This window comes from Scylla paramamosain, chromosome 30 (genome assembly GCF_035594125.1).
Source record: "Scylla paramamosain isolate STU-SP2022 chromosome 30, ASM3559412v1, whole genome shotgun sequence".
NCBI classification, from domain to species: Eukaryota; Metazoa; Arthropoda; class Malacostraca; order Decapoda; family Portunidae; genus Scylla; species Scylla paramamosain.
This window is the reverse complement of record NC_087180.1, coordinates 18,053,312-18,076,614: the sequence shown is the minus strand read 5'-3', so window position 1 is coordinate 18,076,614 and position 23,303 is coordinate 18,053,312. Positions and strand designations below refer to the sequence as shown.

At 43.9% G+C, this 23,303-nt stretch overlaps 1 protein-coding gene across 1 annotated transcript in view; it reads left to right on the top strand.

The window, feature by feature from the left end:
- LOC135115965 (AT-rich interactive domain-containing protein 1B-like) overlaps window positions 1-23,303 on the top strand; it is a 159,834-nt gene that overhangs the window by 119,743 nt on the left and 16,788 nt on the right. Inside the window, 16 exon segments of the mRNA XM_064033127.1 lie at window positions 7,625-7,741; window positions 10,896-11,067; window positions 13,308-13,444; window positions 13,814-14,041; window positions 14,707-14,826; window positions 15,401-15,510; window positions 15,765-16,185; window positions 16,474-17,019; window positions 17,510-17,899; window positions 18,258-18,420; window positions 18,636-19,081; window positions 19,371-19,577; window positions 20,064-20,252; window positions 20,579-20,761; window positions 22,313-22,476; window positions 22,806-23,055. Of these exon segments, the coding sequence (XP_063889197.1) occupies window positions 7,625-7,741; window positions 10,896-11,067; window positions 13,308-13,444; window positions 13,814-14,041; window positions 14,707-14,826; window positions 15,401-15,510; window positions 15,765-16,185; window positions 16,474-17,019; window positions 17,510-17,899; window positions 18,258-18,420; window positions 18,636-19,081; window positions 19,371-19,577; window positions 20,064-20,252; window positions 20,579-20,761; window positions 22,313-22,476; window positions 22,806-23,055 (3,843 nt within the window).

Below are 23,303 nucleotides of genomic sequence, written 5' to 3'. Positions count from 1 at the left end.
AGGGAAGTTGCAAGAGGAGGAGGAAGGAGAGAATGGGAGGTGGGAAAAGGAAGAGGAGCAGGAGGAGGGGTTGCAAGAAGAGGAGGAGGAGGAGGGGAAGGAAGGAGAATGGGAGGTGGGAAGAAGAGGAGGAGGAGTGTAGAGTGTTAGAGGAAAGAGAGGGAGATTGCAAGAGGAGGAGGAGGAGGAGGAGGAGGGTGTTAGAAGGAAGAGAGGAGGGGAGGTTGGAGGAGGAAATTTGAAGAGGGAAGAGGGTTCAGGTAGAGGGAGGAAGAGAGAAAGAGGAAAGAGGAGGAGGAGGAGTAATTGAGAGAAAAGGAAGAGAAGAAGGAGGAATGGGAGGAAAGAAAGAGGAAAGAGGAGAAATAGAGAGAAGAAGAGTAGGAGGAATAGAGAATAGGGAAGAATTGGAGGAAGAAGGGGAAGAGGAGGAGGAATACAAAGGAATACAAAGGAAAACCAAACAGCAACAGACCTTTTGGCATTTGCAAGGTTATTTGGTAACTGCTTCTAACTAGCTACAGGGAAGAGAGACAGGACAGCACAGCAGAAGGCGGAGGATGAGGCGGAGGAGGAGGAGGAGGAGGAGGAGGAGGAGGAGGAGGAGGAGGAGGAGGGAAAAAGGAAAGAGGAGGAGGAGCAGTAGCGAGAAGAGGAAGTGGAGGAATAGGGATTGGAGGAAGAAGGCGAAGAGGAGGAGGAGGAGGAGGAGAGAACTGACGGATGCATACATACACACATACATACAAGCAATATAGAACGTAGTTAGAGGAGGAGGAGGAGGAGGAGGAGGAGGAGGAGGAGGAATAGGGATGGAAAGGGAGAGAGAGAGAGAGAGAGAGAGAGAGAGGGTTATATTCAGGTATCCCCCATATCTCCCTTTCCCCTCCCCCCTGCAGTCATGGAGGGGAGAGGGGAGGGGAGTGGAGGGGGAGGGAGGTTGGAGAGGAGTGGGGGGGAGCGGTCGATAAGCGGCCGTGGAGGAAAGTTGGTGGGAAGGTAAGGCAACGAACAGACAGACAGACACACAGACAGACAGACAGACAGAAAGATTAGGAGTAAAGCACAGACAGACAGACAGACAGACACACAGATAGGTAGGTTGGTTAATGTAACGCCAGACAGACCTACAAAGAGACAGGTGAAGGAAAACTCTCTCTCTCTCTCTCTCTCTCTCTCTCTCTCTCTCTCTCTCTCTCTCTCTCTCTCTCTCTCTCTCTCTCTCTCTCTTTCAGTTTTGGTTCTTGTTCTTTAATTTTAGTATCATAATTATAACTTACCGTACCCTAATAGTTATAATAGTAGCAGTAGTAGTAATAGTAGTAGTAGTAATAGTAGTAATAGTAGTAATAGTAGTAGTAGTAGTAATGAAAAATGGCGTGCATACTTATTTTTATGAACGTTTTTATACCCATTTACATATAGATGAAATGCACACACACACACACACACACACACACACACACACACACACACACACACACACACACACACACACACACACACACACACACACACACACACACTTCAAGTCTTCATTTTGCACGCGCGTGAGAATTTCCAAGAGGTGACGAGGAATAGGAGTAGGAGGAGAAGGAAGAGAAAGAAGAAGAGGAGGAGGAGGAGGCGAGAAATTAAACACGACAAAAAAAAAGAAAAGAAAAAAAGAAAAGAAAATATATCAAGTGACAAAAATAAATAAAAAGAAGAAATAAGACATTTTTGTTATTAAAGGCGTTGAAAATAATAATGAAAATAATACAAAAGAGAAAAGAAGAAGGAAGTAACGAGAAAATATCGGATAAAGTAGATTTTTCAAGAAGAATGAGCAAGAAAAGAAAATAATGGAGAATTGGAGAGGAAATTGGAACCTTATAAGAAGAAGAAAGAGGAGATGGAGGAGGAGGAGGAGGAGGAGAATAAGTAAAAAAAAGGAGGTATAGAAGAAGAAAAAGAAGAGGCAGGAAAAGAAGAAGAGGAGGAGGAGGAGGAGGAGGAGGAGGAGGAGGAAGAGGATAAAGAAGAAAAGAAGGATGATAAATATAGAACAAGAAAGAAGAGAGAAGTGCAGCGAGACTAGGAGGAGGAGGAGGAGGAGGAGGAGGAGGAGGAGGAGGAGGAGGAGGAGGAGGAGGTCGACAACATGAAGAACGAAAAAAAGTAAACGTAGGAAGAAAAGGAGGAGAAAAAGAAGGATAAAGAGGAAGTAGAAGAGAAGAAGGAGGAAGAAAGGAATAAAAAAAAAAAGAGAAAAGAAACTGAGAATAAAGGAGATAAACAAGGAAGGAGGAGGATAAGAGACGATATACGGGAGGAATGAAGGAGGAAGTGAGTGGATGAAGGAATGAAGAAGTGCAGAGAGAGTGAAGAAATGCAGGAAGTATGGAAGTAGAGAAATGAAGGAGGAAATGAAGGAATGTATGTATGTTTGAGTGAAGGAGTAAACGATTGAGTAACTCAGTGAAGGAAAGAGGGAAGGAAGGAACGAAGGAGGGAGAAAAGGAGTGAAGGAAGAAAGAAATGCAAATGAATGCGTCTTAATGAATGTGTCTTTAAATGAATGCAGAAATTAGTGGCGAAGTGAAGAAATTGAAAAGTGAATGAACGAAAGAGTGAAGAAATTAAGGATAGCATATAGACAGACAGACAGAGACAAGCAGGAGAACATACAGACGCATACAGGCAGACAGGCAGACAAACAGACAGACAGACAGGTTAAGAGGTAGGCACACAGACAGACAGACAGGAGAACATACATACACACATACAGACAAGGAGAGAATACTGACAGACAGACAGATAAACAGACAGAGAAAGACAAACAAACAAACATACATACATACATACATACCTACATACACCCAGACAGACAGACAGACACACAGACATACAGACACCCAGGGGGCAGTCACCCCGGACGGTGGCTTTCAATACGGGCCGCGTTGCCGTCACCATGGCAACATACGGCACATGCACTAACTGGCACGCCGCCCCCTCCCCCCTCCCTGCATGACCCCCACTCTCCCCGCCTTCAGTGCCTCTCACGCTCCCTGTGCCCCGCTCGTCTTCTGCAGGAGGAGGAGGAGGAGGAGGAGGAGGATTGATTGACTGATTGATTGATCGAAGCTTGAGGAAAAGGAAGAGGAGGAGGAGGAGGATGGAGCAAGAAGAGAGGAAATAGGACATAAAAGGAGGATAAAAAGGAGGAGGAAGATTGATTGATTAGTTGAAAGATTGATTGAAAACCCCACGGCTTGAAGAGGAAGAGGAGGAGGAGGAGGAGGGAAGAGGAGCTGAGAGGAAGCGGCAGGCAGGATGAGGAAGCAGGAGATAAGAGGAGGAGGAGGAGGAGAAGGAGGGGGAAGGAGGAGGAAGAGGAGAATGTTGGAGGTTTTCTTAGCACAGTGTAACCTTTTTCTCATTCCTCCTCCTCCTCCTCCTCCTCCTCCTCCTCCTCCTCCTCCTCCTCCTCCTCCTCCTCCAGCAGAACATACATACATATACACACCAGCTGTTAAAACCGTCTTTTGAAATGTTTCTGTGTGTGTGTGTGTGTGTGTGTGTGTGATTAGATTGACAAATTAATTGGTTGGGAATGAGGTGTGGGTGTTTTTACTCGACTCGGAGGAGGAGGAGGAGGGAAGAACAGAAGGAAGAAGCAACAAACAGGAAAAGGAGAAATATGAAGAGAGGAAGTTACAGATAAATAAATGAAAAGAAAGAAAGAAAGAAAGAAAGAGCCTGGGATACAATAATACTAATGATAATTAACTACAGGTAAAAAATATTGACCTAACCTAACCAACCTGAGCTAACGTAACCTAAACAGCAACCAAAGCTCAATTTTAGAACACAATAGTTACCCGGCAAAAAATAAAGAAAGAAAGAAAGAAAAATAAAAGAAACACAAATTAAATGAGCACGTGCATTTTTGTAAGACACGTGGAAGAAAAGTGACCACGTGGAGGAAAGGGTGGAGGTGGTGGAGGTGGTGGTGGTGGTGGTGGTGGGGGAGAGGGAGGGAGAAGGTATGCATGATAATGATAGTAGTAGTAGTAGTGGTGGTGATGGTGGTGGTAACTAATGTGGTGTTGTGTGGTGGTGACATGACTATATAGACGTGGTGTTGTGGTAGCTGTGGTGGTGTGTTGTGATTGCAGGACTAGAATAACTATGGTGGTGATTGTGGTGTGGTGGTGGTAGTAGTAGTAGTAGTAGTAGTTGAAGTGATAGTGGTGGTGTTGGTGGTGATGGTGGTGGTGGTGACAGGATGACAGGTGGTGTAGACAGCAGATGTTCTATAACCTTCCCTCCTGTCTGTTCTTTCATATCTTTCTTCCTTCCTCTTATTTCTCCTCGTCTTCCTCATTCTCATACCTAGCAGATAGAGAGAGAGAGAGAGAGAGAGAGAGAGAGAGAGAGAGAGAGAGAGAGAGAGATGTATGGTTTAGTCAGTAAGAACAGATTGTTAATGCTTAAGTTACACAACCACCACCACAACCACCACCACCACCACCACCACCACCACCACCACCACCACCACCTTTAGTATGCTAGTGGTAAACAGATAACACACCCATACACTCACACACACTCCCTGCCCATACACAATACACCTTTCCTCGCGTATACACTTCAAAATGCCCTCTCTCTCTCTCTCTCTCTCTCTCTCTCTCTCTCTCTCTCTCTCTCTCTCTCTCTCTCTCTCTCTCTCTCTCTCTCTCTCTCTCTCTCTCTCTCTCTCTCTCTCTCTCTCTTCTCTTCCTTCCTTCCTTCCTTCCTTCCTTTCTCTTTTTTCTTCTTTCTTCTGGTTTCCATGGTTTTGTTTTTTCATCCTTCCTTCCTTCCTCTCTTCCTTCATTCCTTCTTTCTTTCTTTCACTTTTCCTTCCCGTTTTTTTTCTTTCCTTCTTCCTCTCTTCAGGTCTTCCTTCTTTCTATTCTTTCTTACTTCCTCCCTTACGTTCTTCCTTCTTTCCATTCCACGGTGAATAAGGAGGAGGAGGAGAAGGAAGAAGATGAAGATGATGATTAAGAAGAAAGTTGGCTGAAAGAATTATATACACGTGTTAGTGTTTATGCCAAAATTATAAAATCTTTCCTTCAGGTGTGTCTGAGAGAGAGAGAGAGAGAGAGAGAGAGAGAGAGAGAGAGAGAGAGAGAGAGAGAGAGAGAGTATAAAATATTAATCACTCAGGTAGGATAACTTCACATTGAGCCTCATTAGTGACCACCACAAGGAAGGAATTAAGATAATTAGCCCAGGCATGCTCTCCTTCAGGTCATTAGTGAGGCTTCAGGTGAGGCTGGGATGGGAAGATTGGTGTCGTAAACTCCATGCCACTGAAGGAGGATTTGCGAGACTAGAACAGGATTAGAATAGGATTTGATAGCCCAGAGTAGGATTAAAAAGAAAGGATCTCATAGTTTAGTGTAGGATTAAAGTAGGATATTTAGAATTAAAATAGGATCTGATAGTTTAGAGTAGGATTATAATAGGATCTGATGCTTAGAGTAGGATTAAAACATAATTTATTGCCTGAATAGGATTATGATAGGATTTACTTGCAGAGTGTCCTATTAGAAAAGGATTTGATGTTTTTAGAGCAGGATTAGAGAGGAATTTACCGGCTGAGTGTAGGATTAGAGTAGGATAGTGCATGATACTGAGTGAAGGATGGTGTAGGATGGTGTAGGTGGTGTAGGAGAGAATAATGAAGGCAGGTCGGCCATCGATCGTAACTGCCATGACGACCACATCCCCCCTCCCCCCAACGACCAGCCCCCTCTCCCTTCTCCTTCCCTCCATCCTCTTCCCCTACACATCCCTTAATCTCTCTCTCTCTCTCTCTCTCTCTCTCTCTCTCTCTCTCTCTCTCTCTCTCTCTCTCTCTCTCTCTCTCTCTCTCTCTCTCTCTCTCTCTCTCTCTCTCTCTCTCTCTAAAATCGCCATGATAATTGTAATGGATACGTCGGAAGGAGGAGGAGGAGGAGGAGGAGGAGGAAGAAGAAGAAGAAGAAGAAGAAGAAGAAGAAGAAGAAGAAGAAGAAGAAGAAGAAGAAGAAGAAGAAGAAGAGTAGTTTTGGTGTATCAGCTGCTAAACGACCTCCTCCTCTTCCTCCTCTTCCTCCTCCTCCTCCTCCTCCTCCTCCTCCTCCTCCTCCTCCTCCTCCTCCTCCTCCTCCTCCTCCTCCTCCTCCCTTTTCTGATTGACTGATTATTTGGATTGCCTAATGAAATGATAAACTGAGAATTGACTGACTGACTGACTGACCAACTAACTAACTGACTAACTGACTGACTAACTGACTGACTGACTGACTGACTGACTGACTGACTGACTGACTGACTAACTAACTAACTAACTGACTGGCTGGCTGGCTGGCTGGCTGGCTGGCTGGCTGGCTGGCTGGCTGGCTGGCTGGCTGGCTGGCTGGCTGACTGACTGACTGACCAACTAACTGACTGGCTGACTGACTGACTGACTGGCTGACTGGCTGACTGACTGACTGACTGGCACCTTTCAATGTTAGCCTTTTGCCATCAGTTTCTTCTCGCTGTCTCCATGGCAACGTCAGCACTCGCCTCCTCTCCCATCCTCGCCTACACTCCTGTCCATTCCACACCTGCCTGCCTGCCTGCCTGCCTGCCTGTCTGTCTGTCTGTCTGTCTGTCTGTCTGTCTGTCTGTCTCTTATTCCACACCTGTTTGTCTGTCTCATTTCACACCTGTCTGTCTGTCTCATTCCACATTTGTTTGTCAGTCTGTCTCATCTGCACACCTGTCTGTTGACACACACACACACACACACACACACACACACACACACACACACACACACACACACACACACACACACACACACACACACACACACACACACACACACACACATTGAATATCATTTTTTTTATTTTATCTTGTATTATTTATTATTTCTCGTCATGTGTGTGTATTTTCGTATCTTTTGGTACTAGTATTACTTTTTTTGTTTTACTTTTTTCTCGATAATCGAAGTGTACAGTTATTCAGCTAATGTTAATTGTGGTTTGAAAGGTTAATTATATTGTTCATTGAATTCTGCCTGCCCTCTGTGTGTGTGTGTGTGTGTGTGTGTGTGTGTGTGTGTGTGTGTGTGTGTGTGTGTGTGTGTGTGTGTGTGTGTGTGCAAGGATAACTGTCGACCTTCTGGAAAAATTTTAATGATTCCCCTTTTAATAACTGTGTGTGTGTGTGTGTGTGTGTGTGTGTGTGTGTGTGTGTGTGTGTGTGTGTGCCTCGTGTTGTGTTCATATTATCTTCTTTTTATCTATAACTTTGTTTTGGTTTAAGTACAACCGTGTCTGTCTGTCTGTTTGTATGCTTATATATTCATTTGTTTGTTTGTATCTGTCTGTCTGTCTGTCTGTGTGTCACCTCTGTAGTAACGAAGTATCATGTTTATCTGTCTCTCTATCTGTCTGTCTGTCTGTCTGCTCGTCACTCGTAAGGCATCATGTTTACCTATTTATCTACCTCTCAATCTATCTATCTACCTGTCACTTTCTATCTATCCATCTACCTACCTGTCTATCTGTCCGTGACTCCCAGTCGTGTAGTAACGCGAGGTATCGTGTTGTTTCAGATCCGGCGCATCAAGGCCATCGAGGGAGCGGGGGAGTCGGCCGTGCAGCAGGGCGAAGTCTCTTCCTCCCGGCCATCACTGCTCCCGGCCCAACGCCTGGCACCCCTACTGCTTCAGGTGCTTACATGACCCCTGTGTCAGCCCTGTATATCTTTAGATGATCCTTATATTATCCCTTAATACCCTTAGCTGGTCTTATACTCTAATTTCCTTCCTTTGGTGGTATCCTTACTGTTTCAAGTACTTAAACAATCCATATATTAGGATCGTATTTTGAAACACTTCTGCGCCACATCACTACATTCAGAAGGCTCTAGTTGAAGTGACACGGGTTTTTAAAGGTGTGTTTGTTGACAGATCAACAAGATTTCTACATTATCAACAGGAGAAACACTTGAGAACCCGGTTAATCACCTCTGTGGCCTTTGCAGATAGTCGTGATGAGAGAGCGAAGTGTTTCAGTATACGGGCAATTCACTGACAAGCGGCGTGCTAAGCCTCTCTACCCCTATATAGTTCTGTAGTCCCGTGTTAACTAAACGTCCCTATGTATATATGTAATATCTTCATGCCATGCACTAAATACTAAATTCTACATATTACACTCTTATATCACTCTTACATCTGTACTATACTATAGACTTCTGTGTGCATTCTTTGTATTACATGTAGCACATCACTCTTATTTTACTTTCATATATACGAACGTGCTATTAGGAAAACCCTTCATACATACATTGCACACCTATATCACTCTTACTGCACTCTTGTAACCAAAAACTAAATATTCATCACCATTTGCACATTATCCCCTCATCACTCCCCACCAACCACCATTACACAACTATAGGCAAGTCATCACCACTTAGTCACCACCACGCACCACCATACTGGGGTTAAGGGACAGAACACAAGGGAAGCTGCAAGAATTCCCTAAGCCTACACGTCCTTGTATCGTAACTAAATGCTACAGTTATGTCAGTCTGTCCACATATCCTCTCCCCCTCCCACCTGCTAGCCTACACACACACACACACACACACACACACACTAGTCCTCTCAATCTTTGTAGAACGCACGCTGTTAATAGCAGTAACTTTGTATTATATTTCTTCGTCTGTCCGTCTGTCTGTCTGTCAATCTGGGTATCAGTTTGTCTCTATCTGTCTGTCTGTCTGTCCATCTGTCTATCTATAAATACATCTTCACAATGCAGCTAATAGTAGTAAAAGCAGCAGCAGTAATAGTGATAGCAGCAGCAGCAGTAGTAGTGGTAGTAGTAATCATGGAGACCTAAAAGTTATGAAACCCTGCTATCTATGAGTCATTTAGACCTTTACTACGTCATAATATTATTACACCATTAACTGCAACAACCCTCACTTCTATAGCGTGCGTGAGTGGCAGTGGTGTGGCAGTGGCAACGGTAGTGGTGACAGTGGTAGCAGTAGTAGTAGTAGCAGTAGCAGTGAAAGTTATACCCTCATGTAGAACACAAATACGAAACATTATACGGAAAGGTGAATGTTGGAGATGGTGATGGTGGTGGTGTGTGGTGATGGTGGTGGTGGTGGCGGCGGGACGTGGTGGTGGTGGTGGTGGTGGAGGAGGAGGTGGGGAGGGGCAGGGAGGAGGCTGGTGGGGGAAGGAAGACAGGTGGTGGGGGAGGTCGGCAGCGTGGGCCCGGGAGAGGCGCAGGAGCCCCTCTCACTGCTGCTCTCACCTGCTCATGGGAAACACACACACACACACACACACACACTGTTTTTCACATCACACACCTGTTCTACGGAAACATACATGGGTTTGGTTCCCTTTCGTCACACCTGTTAATTGGCCACACACCTGCACTCAAATTGTCAGGTGTGTTTTAAGAGAAGTCACACTATAACTGCTACCTCCCTCTTCCTCCTCTTCCTCCTCCTCTTACTGTTGTTGCTGCTGCTGCTGCTGCCACCTCGTGTTTTCACCCATCACTCATGCCTTCATAGGAAACGCACTCTTGATTTTCCTGTCGTTTTCTGCCTCTCTTTTTTTCACGTTACCCTCTCTTCTTTCACTGTGGCACATCTGATACACAAAACCTTCCTGTTAAACCACTCCAGGTGTCACGCCGCGATATGGTTTTTTGTCACACACACACACACACACACACACACACACACACACGATTTTGCCGTGTCTAATCCTAAGACTTAAGATACACACTCCTATTCTGTTCCTTTCGATAGTCTTCCAATACACCATACAGGGAGTACAGTTTAGTTATGGAGACTTCCCAATCGGCTGTATAATGTAGCCCTGGTCCTCCCAACACACCACGAAGAGTAAATATTAGAAGTTATTTGCATTGGAAGGAAGAGATTGTAGATATTACATAGTTCCATAATCAGATTGTCACAGTTCTTTCTTTCATTGAATTATAATCCAAGCAGAACTATCAATAAAATCATGAAGATATCCCCTGAAAATAATACTGTATCTCAAAGCATTTTAAGAATTCCCAACCAAAAAGCCTGTATTCTGAAACACTTTACTGTCTTGCCACGACTATCTTCAAAGCCCAAAGAGGTGATTAGCCAGGAACTTGAAACTGTTTCTCCTGTTAATAATGTAGAAATCCAGTTAATCTGTCACTAGAATCATAAAACCTGTGTCATTTCAACTGATAGAGCCTTTTGAAAGTAGTGGAGGTGTGGTGCAGAAGTGTTTCAGAATACAGTCAAAAGTATCAAGTGTTTGGCATCTCCAGTGAAAGAAAATAATGGTATTTAGTGCTATTCATGAACTGAGCTCCCCATTAAGATATATTTGGCATTGGTGAGTAATAGATTTTGTATAGAATATGTATTTATGTGCAGTGCGGAAATGTCACTCAAGATTGCCGGAGAGGTTAGAATCTTAAGGAATAGTAGATAGATAGTGTACAGTAGTACTGAATCCCCTACAGATGACGTTTTTATTATTATTATTATTATTATTATTATTACATATTATTATTATTATTTATCAGATTTTCTTTTCACTGGGGGGAGAAGTAAAGAGAATGACATTGGGAAACCCACCACCACCACCAGCTCAATTATTTTTTTGGAAGGATGTACAGAATAACATTAAGAACACCACCACCACCACCACCACCACCAGCTCAGTTATATTTTGAAAGAGTGTACCGAATAACATTAGGAAAACCACAACCACCTCAACCACCACCACCACCACCACCACAAAACAGAGTAACCCCACCCCCCCCTTTTTCTTCTCCCTGCAGGCTCTTGGTGGCTTCATTTTCCTTGTAAGCACTGAGGGGAAAATAGAATTTGTGTCGGACAGAGTGAGCCAGTTCATCAAGTTTACCTCGGAGGACTTGACGGGGAAGAGTATCTACAACATTATCCATGTAGGAGACCATGCCAAATTCTCCTCTTCTTTTATGTCAATAGGTATACACAGTTTGAGTTGCTTTTTTTGTTGTTTGTCTTTGAATTAGCTTTTTTGTGCTGTGTTATTTCTATGGGACAGTGTGTGTGTATGAGAGAGAGAGAGAGAGAGAGAGAGAGAGAGAGAGAGAGAGAGAGAGAGAGAGAGAGAGAGAGAGAGAGAGAGAGAGAGATTCATTGGCGTGTTTTTTCTAATTCTCGGATCTGTGTGTGTGTGCATGTGTGTAAGTGTATAATCATTGATTCTTTTCTTTTTTTCTTTTTTTTCTTTTTTTTTTCTTTCATCTTTGAGTATGAATCGTGGCCAGAATGTGTGTGTGTGTGTGTGTGTGTGTGTGTGTGTGTGTGTGTGTGTGTGTGTGGTTGAGTGTATATAATGATTTATTTGTAGGTTTGTTTGTTTGTTTTTTCTCTCTTTCATGTATGAGTGTATCTTGTATGCTGTAGGTTATGTGGTGGCAAGAATGTTTGTGTGTATGTGTGTGATTGTGTATGGATGTGTGTGTGTGTGTGTGTGTGTGTGTGTGTGTGTGTGTGTGTGTGTGTGTGTGTGTGTGTGTGTGTGTGTGTGTGTGCAATAATTGATTTGTGGGTTGACTTTACTTTCATGTGGTGGCCAGAATGTTGGTGTTAGTGTATATAGGTATGTATGACTGTATGGGTGTCTTTACGTGTGTGTGTGTGTGTGTGTGTGTGTGTGTGTGTGTGTGTTGAAAAGTGTTGCCATGCTATATAGACAGATACATGACCTTGAATCAGCAGACCTTTCCAGTTGCTCTCAGGATCTCTTTCATTTGTTATTATTGGTGTGCCAGTGTGTGAATCTTGACTTACTGCCGAGAGCATTTACTCTTAGATAGATTAACACAACAGTGCTGGATCTTAGTTTACGAATGTCTGAGTTTTGCAAGTTTTTCAGCTGTAGTTATCATTTTGTTTAATCCTTTCACTGCAATAAGCAACAAATCTATCTATCTATCTATATACCAAGCCAGCAGTCCCTCACAGTGGCCCAGACTAAGCACCACACATACACACATCACTCACAGTCTTAGCCTTGTCAGCCCCTGGTGGAAAAGGACACCCCTACTACATCTCAGGAACTTAAACATAGCACAGGTAGCCACATACTTCACAGCAAGGCAAGCATAGCACAGGTGACCACATATTTCACAGCAAGGCCTGACAAGTGTGTGGCCAGCTGTTCTGCACCTAAGCTCCTGTGGTATAGTAGGGTGATCCACAAGACAACAATTCACAGCATTAAAGGCAACATATGAAATCTTTATAAGCACATACAAGAAAGAAGGGCATAAAAAGAATAGATTATGCAATTTCTAGCTAGTACAGTGTTTGGAGATGGCTGTAGAACAAGAAGTAATGTCTCAGAGTGGCTAGTGACTGAAGAAAGGTGTGCCAAGGAGCAATGCAAGGCTTAATGTTCTTGTCACCTCCCAGCGTTTGCTGTCATGTGTGATTCTCTTTTGAAGTTGAGAATAAAATTGTTTTGCTGTTTCTGGGGATATACAAGTGCAAAATTTGCATTTATGTATAAGAATGTGTAAAATATACTATAAAGACAATGAAAGTTAACTAAATGAAGAAGTATTGAAATTTATACTTTTCCAGATTCCTTTGTTTATTCTTTTTTTTTTTTAATGAAAGTTATTTAAAAGTAACCACATTCATTCATAAATTAAGATCCAGCTGTAGTAGTATAGATCATTGATATGGTATTAATATGTTGTATTTTGTTGTGAAACACACTAATATGTATCTAGCATAAAGTTGCTTAAAAAGTATCTCCTTAGTAAAGTAGTAGATGTCAGAAGCTCATCACTGAACAGAAAATTTTTCAATACAAAGTTAACAAGTCAGTCTGTCCTTCTCTTGAGTCTGTATGACAAGTATTGGATGTCAGATGAGCAACTTTTGTCAACATTCCTGGTATAAATTTAGCTGGAATGCAAATCTATACCTCTCCCAAGTATATGTGGTATGAGCACAGTATAAAATGAATTAGTGGATGTTACAAAAGCACAAATCTACCTAGTATAAAGTTGAATAGTACATGTATAAGCACAAACCTACCTAGTATAGAATTAGACGTTACAGAAGCACAGATCTAGTATAACGTTAACCAGTAGATGTCTCATCAGGACACACTGTAGAGCTGATAATTTCACATCAAGTTGAGTAACAAAGCGTGTGTGTGCGTGTGTGTGTGTGCGTCCCCTTGACAGGCTGGCCCAGTGAAGCAGCGTGTGAATCATCAAGGAATCGCAGCTTCAACTGTCGCCTCCTGGTCAAGCCTCCAGATGACCAGGAGGAGACTATGGAAGAGAAGCAACAACGGGTGTCCCAGTATGAGAATATGCAGGTGTGTGTCCGTGGGTCTGTCTGTCACATTTGTTTTTTGTAGACTGATTTGTTAATATATTTATTCGTTGTTGTTGTTGTTGTTATGTATTATTATGGAAGACAAGTATGTCATTCTGTCACATTTATTTATTTATGTTTTATTTATTTTATTTTATTCATTTTCTTGTCTCTCCACATTTCTGCATTGCTTTCACCTGTTCCTCACTGGCAGATGGTTCATTCCTCATTCTCTTCATCTCTTTCCAGAAATTTCCTTATTCTCTTGAACGTTCTCGTTAATTTCCGGCCCCATCTTCCATCAGGATGAAAGGAACACTGATACAACCAATGTCTTCTTAATCCACTAAATATTGGCATGTCTTTCCAGATTTCTGCAGTGCTTTTACCTTCGTTTATTGTGGACAAAAGTAACAGTGAATCCTTTGAGGGTGAGGGTCAACAGTGCCTAGTTTGTTTGGTTCGGCGAATTCCTCCCAACGAACGCATCCAGGGTATCCCTGTCGAACAGTTCACCACCAAGCTGGACATCCAGGGAACCATCATTGCCATTGATGCCAGTGGGGTGTCTCCCAAATACAGTCAGTACATCAGTAGGGTGAGTGGCCGGCCCCAGCCTCTGTTTCTGTCCTGTACTCTGAAACACTTCTGCACCACACCTCTACCACTTTCATAAGGCTCTAGTTGAAGTTACACAGGTTTTTCAGGATGTTTCTGTGATTCTTTTGACAGAATAATAAGAGTTTTACATTTTTAAAGTGTCAATAACAAGAGCTCTACATTTTTAACTTGAGAAACACTCTTGAGAATCAGGCCAATCATCTCTGTGGCCTTTGAAAATAGTAGTGTTTCCGAATATGAGCCTTTGTGGTGTAGTGGTGGTTGCAGATCAGGGTGTTGTTCATATGTACTGTTTTGTATACATATAGATGAGTAGTACAAGCTATAAAGTATATCAAGTATGAATGTGAATGCAGCAGATGAATGCATGAGTCAAGGTATTGATTTTCCTTTATTTATTTATTTATTTTTTTGTGAAAGTAAAAATACGATGAGCTGTATTTTCACAAGAGCAAGGAATGAACAGTATGTTGTGCCCTGCAGTCACTGTATGGATGGTGTACAGTGACAGCATGATTACAGTGGTGAGTGAAGTAGTATTTAGTGTCCTGCAATGATCTCTGTAGGGATAAGGTATACAGTGATGAGTGAAACGGAATACAGTGATGAGTGAAGTGGTGACCTGTGGTGTGTGTGTTGCAGGAACGAGTGAAGGAGCGATTCATTGAGCTGATTCACCAAGGGGACGTCACCAAAGTCACCGGCCATCTGAAGGAGACGCTGCAGGCGGGCCAGGCGACCTCTCAAGTGTACCGTGTTAAGGTGACTACTATTGCTGTTGCTGCTGCTTCTTAACCACCTTTTTCTCAATCTTCTTACATGTACCATGTTAAGATGACCACTGCTTCTGGTTCTGTTTCCTCTTCTTCTTCTTCTTCTTCTTCTTCTTCTTCTTCTTCTTCTTCTTCTTCTTCTTCTTCTTCTTCTTCTTCTTCTTCTTCTTCTTCTTCTTCTTCTTCTTCTTCTTCTTCTTCTTCTTCTTCTTCTTCTTCTTCTTCTTCTTCTTCTTCTTCTTCTTCTTCTTCTTCTTCTTCTTCTTCTTCTTCTTCTTCTTCTTCTTCTTCTTCTTCTTCTTCTTCTTCTTCTTCTTCTTCTTCTTCTTCTTCTTCTTCTCAAAATCAAATGCTAAGATCATTTATGGTTCTGTATATGTGAAGTCAGTACAATATTAGTAAATAGCAATATCAGAACCTTAACAATCATCATATCCTAAGATCATTGATGGTTCTGTGTACATTAGGCCTATACAGCATCAGTGGTGTTATGAGTGGGTGTGTGTTGCTGCAGTGAGGTGTGGTGTTGCCACGCTAAAGTGTTGCCATGGTGTGTGTTGCAGGTTGGGGGTGACCGCTGCATTAGAGTGCAGACCAAGTCTAAATTCTTCCGGGACGCTGACGGGAGCCAGCCGGAGGGAAGCTTCATTATGGCAACACATTCTATTATCGGGTAAGATGATGCAGGGCACCAGGCAGGGAGGGGGAGGTGTGGAGGGTGTCTGGCTGCTGAAGTTAGATGAATCTGTTATTAGTAGTAATTGTAGTAGTAATAGTTGTAGTTTTGATAATATTGCAATACCTTTTCCAGTGGGTACAACAATCAGCTTACAGTTTATTTTTCATATAAAGTGACTTCCTGCTGTGTGTTAGTGACTACACCTCAATACACACTGGTGCTCACACTCATGCTGGCTGTCCTGGCAGACCCTTCCAAGAAGGCAACGGTTCAGCAGCAGCGGAGAGATTAGTGGCGGGAACCTCGGGCAACGGAGGGTCTGTGCTGGACGAGTCGCTGGCGGGACGGCCAAGCAGCACTGGTGGGGCAGGGGATGACTCAGGTGTCACCTCCCTCAGCGACAACACTCGGCTGCGGAGCCTCCTCAGTCACACGGAGAGCAGCGCTGACCTGTCCTCGGATAATTCAAACAAAATTCTCAAGGATCTCCTGAACCAGAAGGACGAGGACGACGGGCAGGGCGGCCTGGTGGGCAGCGGCGGTGGCGGTGACGGCAACAACAGTCTGGAGCGACTCATCTCCAGGGTGCCGTCCCACCACGACTTCAAGCCTCTCTCCTGCCCCTCACCCTCTGTCAACTCCAACGCTAACAACAACATGCTGAGAGACGTGAGGGAATGGCTGCATTGTACTCACCACCTTCACACTGACATGAACACTCCTTCTAACCATTAACACTAAGATGAACCCTCCTACTAGTTATAAATGGTGATTACAATGCTATAAAGAAACCCTCAATAACCAACAGTATATTGAGAAACATGAGGGACTTTTGCCACCACCCTGTCCTTTGCATTGAGACACACCCTCCTACTAGTCATAAACAGTGATTATAATGCTTAAACTTCTGATGGGTTACTGCAGACAAGCTAATTAACATTACCTTCCACTTTCCAGCTGCTGAATAGCGACGATGACAACGAGAACAGAGACACCATTTGGGATCTCCTGGATAAGAATGCTGATGAGAAGAAGTCAGACCTGATTCCTGATTTCAAGCCACCGCAGGGGCTGGGAGGAGCAGGAGGCGGCAACGCAGGTGGAGGAGGAGGAGGTGGAGGTGGCGGCGGAGGAGGAACTGGTACTGGAACTGGAGGTGGAGGCAGTGGAGGTGGAACTGTGGCTGGGAGTGGGGGAGGAGGAGGAGGAAACAGTGGAAGTGGAGGTGGAAGTGGTAGTAATAGTGGTGGCAGTGGAGGAACGACAGGAGGAGCAGCAGGAGGAGGAGGTGGAGGAGGTGGTGGACCACTCTCCTGTAACTCTACCTTGTCCTCATCCAACACTCTGAGCACCATGACTGCCTCCTCCCCAAATCTGCCCCAGTCGACCAGTGCTGGCCTATCCCAGAGAGCCCACAGCCCCGACCTGCTCAGCAACCCAATTATTTTAAGAGGCGTCAAGCGTCCCAGCGATGAAGCACATGACGGCAATCCCAATAAACAGGTACAGTGACAAGGGGTGACAACACAAGAGATAATAAGAGAAGCTGCAAGAAGCTGTCTAGCCTGCATGTGGCAGTCCCTGTTTGAAATGTACCTACTTATCTCAACCTGTCATCCTCTTCCATAAATTTGGCTGATCTGCTGACAGGAACTGCAGTTTTTGAATGTCAAGGTGATAGAGGAAATAAGCATATATAGAAATAGCTTTGCAAATAGAACAGTTGATTGATAGGATATGTTACCAGATCAAGTGTATTATGTATATGTGTGTATGATGATTTTGTAATATAGTTTGAGTCAATCTTTAAAGGCTTAGTTTATATGTTATAAAGGTGTTATCTCAAGTATTTTACTCAAGGCAGTGGGGAAAACAGCTTGGCAAATGTTGTCAGTTATATTCAAGAGGTAGAATTCTAGAGAAAGATTTTTGTAGCCTAATATTTTTTACTGAACATTGGCATCTCAAATATTTAATTGTCTTTTTCTTGCAGCAAATGATTAGAACATTTGAGAGTTTACTGGACCCGTCGCCCCCTGGGTCCTCCATGAGCCCTGCCCCGGTGCAGCACGGAGGGCCCCCCACTCCCCTTGGCGGGCCCTCCACGCCCCACGGAGGCCCCACCACTCCACACGGAGGCCCATCCACTCCCCATGCTGGCCCCACCACTCCCCACGGCCCTTCCACGCCTCTTGGGAACAACACTGGAGGGGCAATTGCAGGAGGGGGAGGGGGAGGAGGTGGAGGTGGAGGGAGTGGAGGAGGAGGAGGAATGGGATCTAATATGAATAACCAAGGACCATCATCTTCTTCTAAGCTGTGGGAGAAGAACAAGATGCTGGCAACACTCCTGGCAAGAGATCCTGTTCATCTAAACCAGGGGGTAAGTTGTTCAGGTCTTTTGTAGTGTCTTTATTCATTATTAAAGGCTTTGTCTGTCTTTTGGGTGTGTAGTAGGGTTGTCCATGTGACTCCCTTTCTACTAATGACTGATGGGTTAAGAGTGTGAATGATATGCATGTGTGTGTGTGGTGCTTTGTCTGGGCTACCCTGTGTGGGAATGCCAGCCTGGTATGTGGGACCATATTCTACTTTCAAAAGACTCTAGTTGAAGATACATGACTTTTAAGGGTGTTTTATTGTTCTAGTGATGGATTAACAAAATTTCTAAAACTCAGAGTGCATTTCTATTGCCTCTACAGCTCCTACCACATGCTAATCTGTCTTCATTGTCTCCTCAGCCCCTACCACATGCTAATCCACAAGGTTTGCCTCAAGAAAAGCTTCCAAAAGACTTGGATAAGAAGTTGCAGAATCAGTCGTGGCCATCTCGCCCCCAAAACCCTGAGATTCTGACACAGCTCCTTACTAACCGACCGACTGTCAAGGTCCCTACTTCCATGGGTGAGTATCTAGCATTCTCTAACACCTGATAAACACACACACACTCAAACACCTACACACACACACACACACACACACACACACACACACACACACACACACACACACACACACACACACACACACACACACACACACACACACACACACACACACACACATTAGCATTCTCCTTAACTTCTAATACCACTAATGCTACTCCCCTTTACCCACAGGTTCGAGCAACTTGGGGCTCAGTTCTCAGATGCGCACTCCAGGCACCCACACTTCCATGATGTGCAACCAGTCCAGCCTCTCTTCACAGGGCCATGTTTCCTCCCAGCCTTCCTTAACCTCCCAGAGTGGCCATGGCGTGAAGAACACCAGCTTGAGTGGGTCGGGGACTGTGCAGACATCTAAGAGTGGCCAGGTGTCGCTGAGTGGCCCTGGGTCGTTGGCAGTCAATAGTGGTGTGTCTGTGTCGTCCCCCTCCATGTCCACCACCACCACCAACACATTGCCTCCCATCCAGGACTACATGAGGTTGAATGTGCTGGGGACAGTGAGCAGTAGTTTCCCAGACGGTTCCTTGCCTTCTATCACTACGGTCACCTCCACCTTCAACACTATACACAACAATGATGACTATCTACGAGAGACTGTTATTAACGACATTTTAGAGGTATGTGTCATTTTGGGGGGAGTTTTATATACTGTCTTTTTAGGGTGAATTTTACATGTACTTTTTTTTTTTTTCTAATCATTCAGTAAGTTTAAATGTTGCTATGACATATAGATAAATATATAGATGGATGATATTTTAGAGGTATGTGTGTCTATTTTTTTAGGGAGTTTTATATATTGCACTTCAAATTTTTGCCTTCTTTGCTTTTGGTAATCCTTTCTAACCTTCAAACTTTAGATCTCATAACAAACAATCACTAACACCATTTTTCTCCCTTACTTTCCAGATGACCAAGTCCTTTTCAGCCAATTCCTGTGCCGAGGAGTTAGGGCTGCAGCCGGAGCCTCTACCTGAAGACTCACAACAGCCTCCATCATCATCGGCTCACGAGATCATGGAGATTCAGAAAATTCAGAAGTCGCTCATGTCAGACTTGGAGACTCCTGCAACACCAACAGTGACTGGTGCTGGCCCTCTACCCCCGTACAGCACTGTAGGTTTCAAGTGTCTGTCATCAGTGCTTGTCATTGTCCATTCTGGTTGTCAGTGTATCTGTTGTGGATGGAAGTTTAATGAGCCTGTCCCGCTCTCACTGTTTTATATTTTTCCACAGTCTTTTGGTCTTTTGTCTATTCTTATCAGTGTGTATTATGAGTTTATGATGTTTCACCTTTGTTTAGGATTTTTTACTCAGTCTTTAGTTCTTTTATCTACTTACGTCAGGCTGTAGTATGAGTGTTGTGCTTTTCCTTATTTTCATTGTCCCTCATTGTTACTGACTCTCTTGTCTCCCCAGCACCAGTGTGTCCTGTTCAAATTCTCAGTCTTCTATCCCCAGCTGTTTATCCAATACCTTTTATCATCCTTTCATTGTTGCTGATTCTCCTCTTGTCTCTCCAACAGCAGTGTGCCTGGTCAAAATTCTCACTCTTATCCCCAGCAATACACAGTACCTATAATTATCCTTTTGTCTCCCCAGCAACAGTCTATCCAGTCCCGCAGTAGCTACCCTCCGCCCTACACTCACCGAGCAGTGCGGTTTCCCAACATGGGGCCGGCACCGGGATCTGGTGGCGTCAACCTGGGTTCCCTCATGGTGCGCCCTAACAACCCACAGTTTGCTGCCGGGAACCCCACCTTAACGTCTCGGCCGACTCTTACTAATCAGGTTTGGGATCTTGGGAACTGACTAGTCTAATGATGTATACACATGACAGCAAAGAGTGAAGTGTAAATGTAGACACACATTGACAGGTAAAAAAATATGCTTAGACAGACAGCACCACACATGTAAAGGTAATACACACAGACAACAACAAAAAATGAGGCTTAAACACACACACACACACACACACACACACACACACACACACACACACAGACAACAGCAAAGAGTGAGGTGTAAAGAAATCTACACAGACAACATCAAAGAGTGAGGCGTCAAGAGAACATACATAGGTGATGGCACGCACTGAGTCCTGCCTTACATTTCAGCGCACCAGTATGATGCTGAACCAACAGCAGACCCGGAATCGGCTCCTGCACACCCAGCAGCAGCAGGTGCTCGTCCCGTCCAACACATCTGACGTCTCCCAGCCTTCCCAGACCTCTTACCAGAGCATGGAAGAGCTCTTCAACAACAATGCTGCTCCGCCAAACGTGAATGTCACTCTCCAGGTAGTCAAGCAAGGCCTCTCTCCCCTTTAATCAACATCTTTGATTCTAAGGGGAATAGTTCAATGTGTTTTAAGTCTTTTTAAATAAGATTTGGCACTTGCTGGCCCATAGAACTCCCAGACCCTTCAGACCTTCCTGTGTCTGAAAGGAAGGCTCCACAAAAAGACCGTTTTGAGATTGTCCACCAGCGTTACTACTATTTTTCGGAATTTCTTTGGTGTTTTGGCTTTCGGTGTCATTACTGAAGGACATAAGAGAATAAGGAGACTGTGCAAGTTCAGTTGACCTACACAAGACAGTCTGTCAATATTACTGGTTGTCTTTCATTATTCCTTGATGACTTTTCTTTTGACGTCATTATTAAAGAACATAAGAAAGCAAGGAGGCTGCAAGTAGATGTTCGTTTTATCATGCGACCTTTATTGTGAATATGAACAGCAACCATTTCTCAGTCTGCGGCATTTATATCACTGATCTACTTCAAAACAACCCTTAGACTATTGCCATAAAGAATATTCACCTAGTTAATGAAGAGATCTCTTATTTTATCATGCGATCCTTACTTTGAATGTTAATGGCAGTCTGTAAATAAGTTGATAGCGTAGTAAGCATGTGCAGGGGGTCCTTGAATTACGATGGAATTCTGTTCCTATACCACGTCATAAACTGATTTTTGGTGTATGTCGGAACCAGCCTAAGTAAGCACCTACTGTATGTCACTCAACTTTGTTAATGCTATAGTACTGTACAGTTATAATCTAGGACGTAAACATAAATACTGTACCTTTGGAGGACATTAAAAAAATCAGCAAGGACAAGCACTGCCAGCGTCGCGACCACCAAACAGAGCGGTGAGACCATCGTAAACTGAGGACTCCCTGTAATAGTTTGGCAAGGTATTGGTGGCAGGTGGTGTTGCATCTCACTCACTGAACACAGCAAGGGATGCTTCTCAAGTATGTGGAAAGAAAAAGGGTTCTATAGACCATCAGGTTTTACTAAACTTTATGCTCTTTAAATTGATGTGGATTTTTTTGGTTGGTAAAATTGGACTGAGGCTTTTAGTGACCTTGAAACTGAAAAGATATACATGTATACACTGGTCCCTTGCTACAATGATGAAGGAAAGTACTGGTTTTCCCACTTGATTGAGGGAAGCTGAAAGAGAAGGTAATGGATGAGATATAGAGACACAATTCTATAAGTGTGGCTTCCTTTCTGTATATTACAACTAAAAAAACATTCCTCTGTCAAAAAGTTCTAATAAATCCATACTGTAAAGCTCTAATGGAAGCTTAAATCAGTATTGAGAAGTTTTAACTAAAGTATCTTTGGCAGTCTCACTAATTACCAATTGTCACACCACTGGGAAGAGTAAAGCACCACCAAGCATCACTGCCACCAGGGACCAGCGTATACACCCATCAGATCTGTCAATATGAAATGAATGACATGGACTTGCATATATAATCCCATAGCTATTAAAACAAACAATAGCTAGCACGTCCACCACTGCACTACCACTACATGCACACTTCACCATGATTTCAGCGTAACGTAGCAGAGTCTCAAACCTCTCCCAACTACAACCTGCTCAACTCGACTCTTGTGGGGCCCGGCCAGATGTCACCCAGCCAGCAACGCATTCCCCAGCCCCCATATTCCCCCCATGGCCAAACCACATCCCCATTACCCGGCCAGCAGTACACCACCAGGTATGAGGGGGTCAGATATCAGGCTTAGCAGATCAGGTTTGAGGCTGGACTGTCAGGTGTGAGGTTTAAGTGTAGAGGTGTAGTTTGTATACCAGTAGCATCAGGTGAGTTGCAGAAGTTACCATGTTTGTCAGTATGTCAGGTATTAAGATGCTGCCAGAGGTGAATTGCCCAGCTTTCTTTGACTTATCTGACTTTTTTTCCTCCCATTTTTGTGTCCTTGGTCTTTCTCATTGATATCCAAAAGAAATTATTTGTATATCTTTGTTTTGATGCCATTGTGTCAAACTGAATGCAAATGATGTAACACTTGACTTTCCTAATGGCAGTGGACAGATGGGAGGGTACCAGGGAGTGCAGGGCTCCCAACTCTCCCCAAGACTCTCCCAAGGGTCACCAGCCCCACCAAACTACCAGCCAGGGAGTCAGCCGCTGCCCCAGATGTCCCCCACGGGCCCTGGCACCCCAGGCACGCCTGGGGTACAAGTTCCTCCTGGGCAGCAGAGTCCTGTGTGGTCGTCCCCCAGCTCCCAGCGGCCCTCACTCATTTCACAGAACCCAATGCTTAATGCACAACTTGTAAGTCACTTCACTCCAGGCCAGCCATCCTTCTGTCTTTGCCTCCAAGATCACGCTTAGATGAACTTTTACAGCAGGAATATAAACCTTGACTGATTTTTTTTTGTCTTATGTCATGAAGTTATTGAATACTGAGCATGAATACTATGATTCTCTTCAGTTTTGGTCTCTTTGTTTTGGAGAAATACTGATAGCAGGATAAAGATTTGTTTGTTTTGTTTTGTTTTGGAAAATACCGCTTGCAGGAT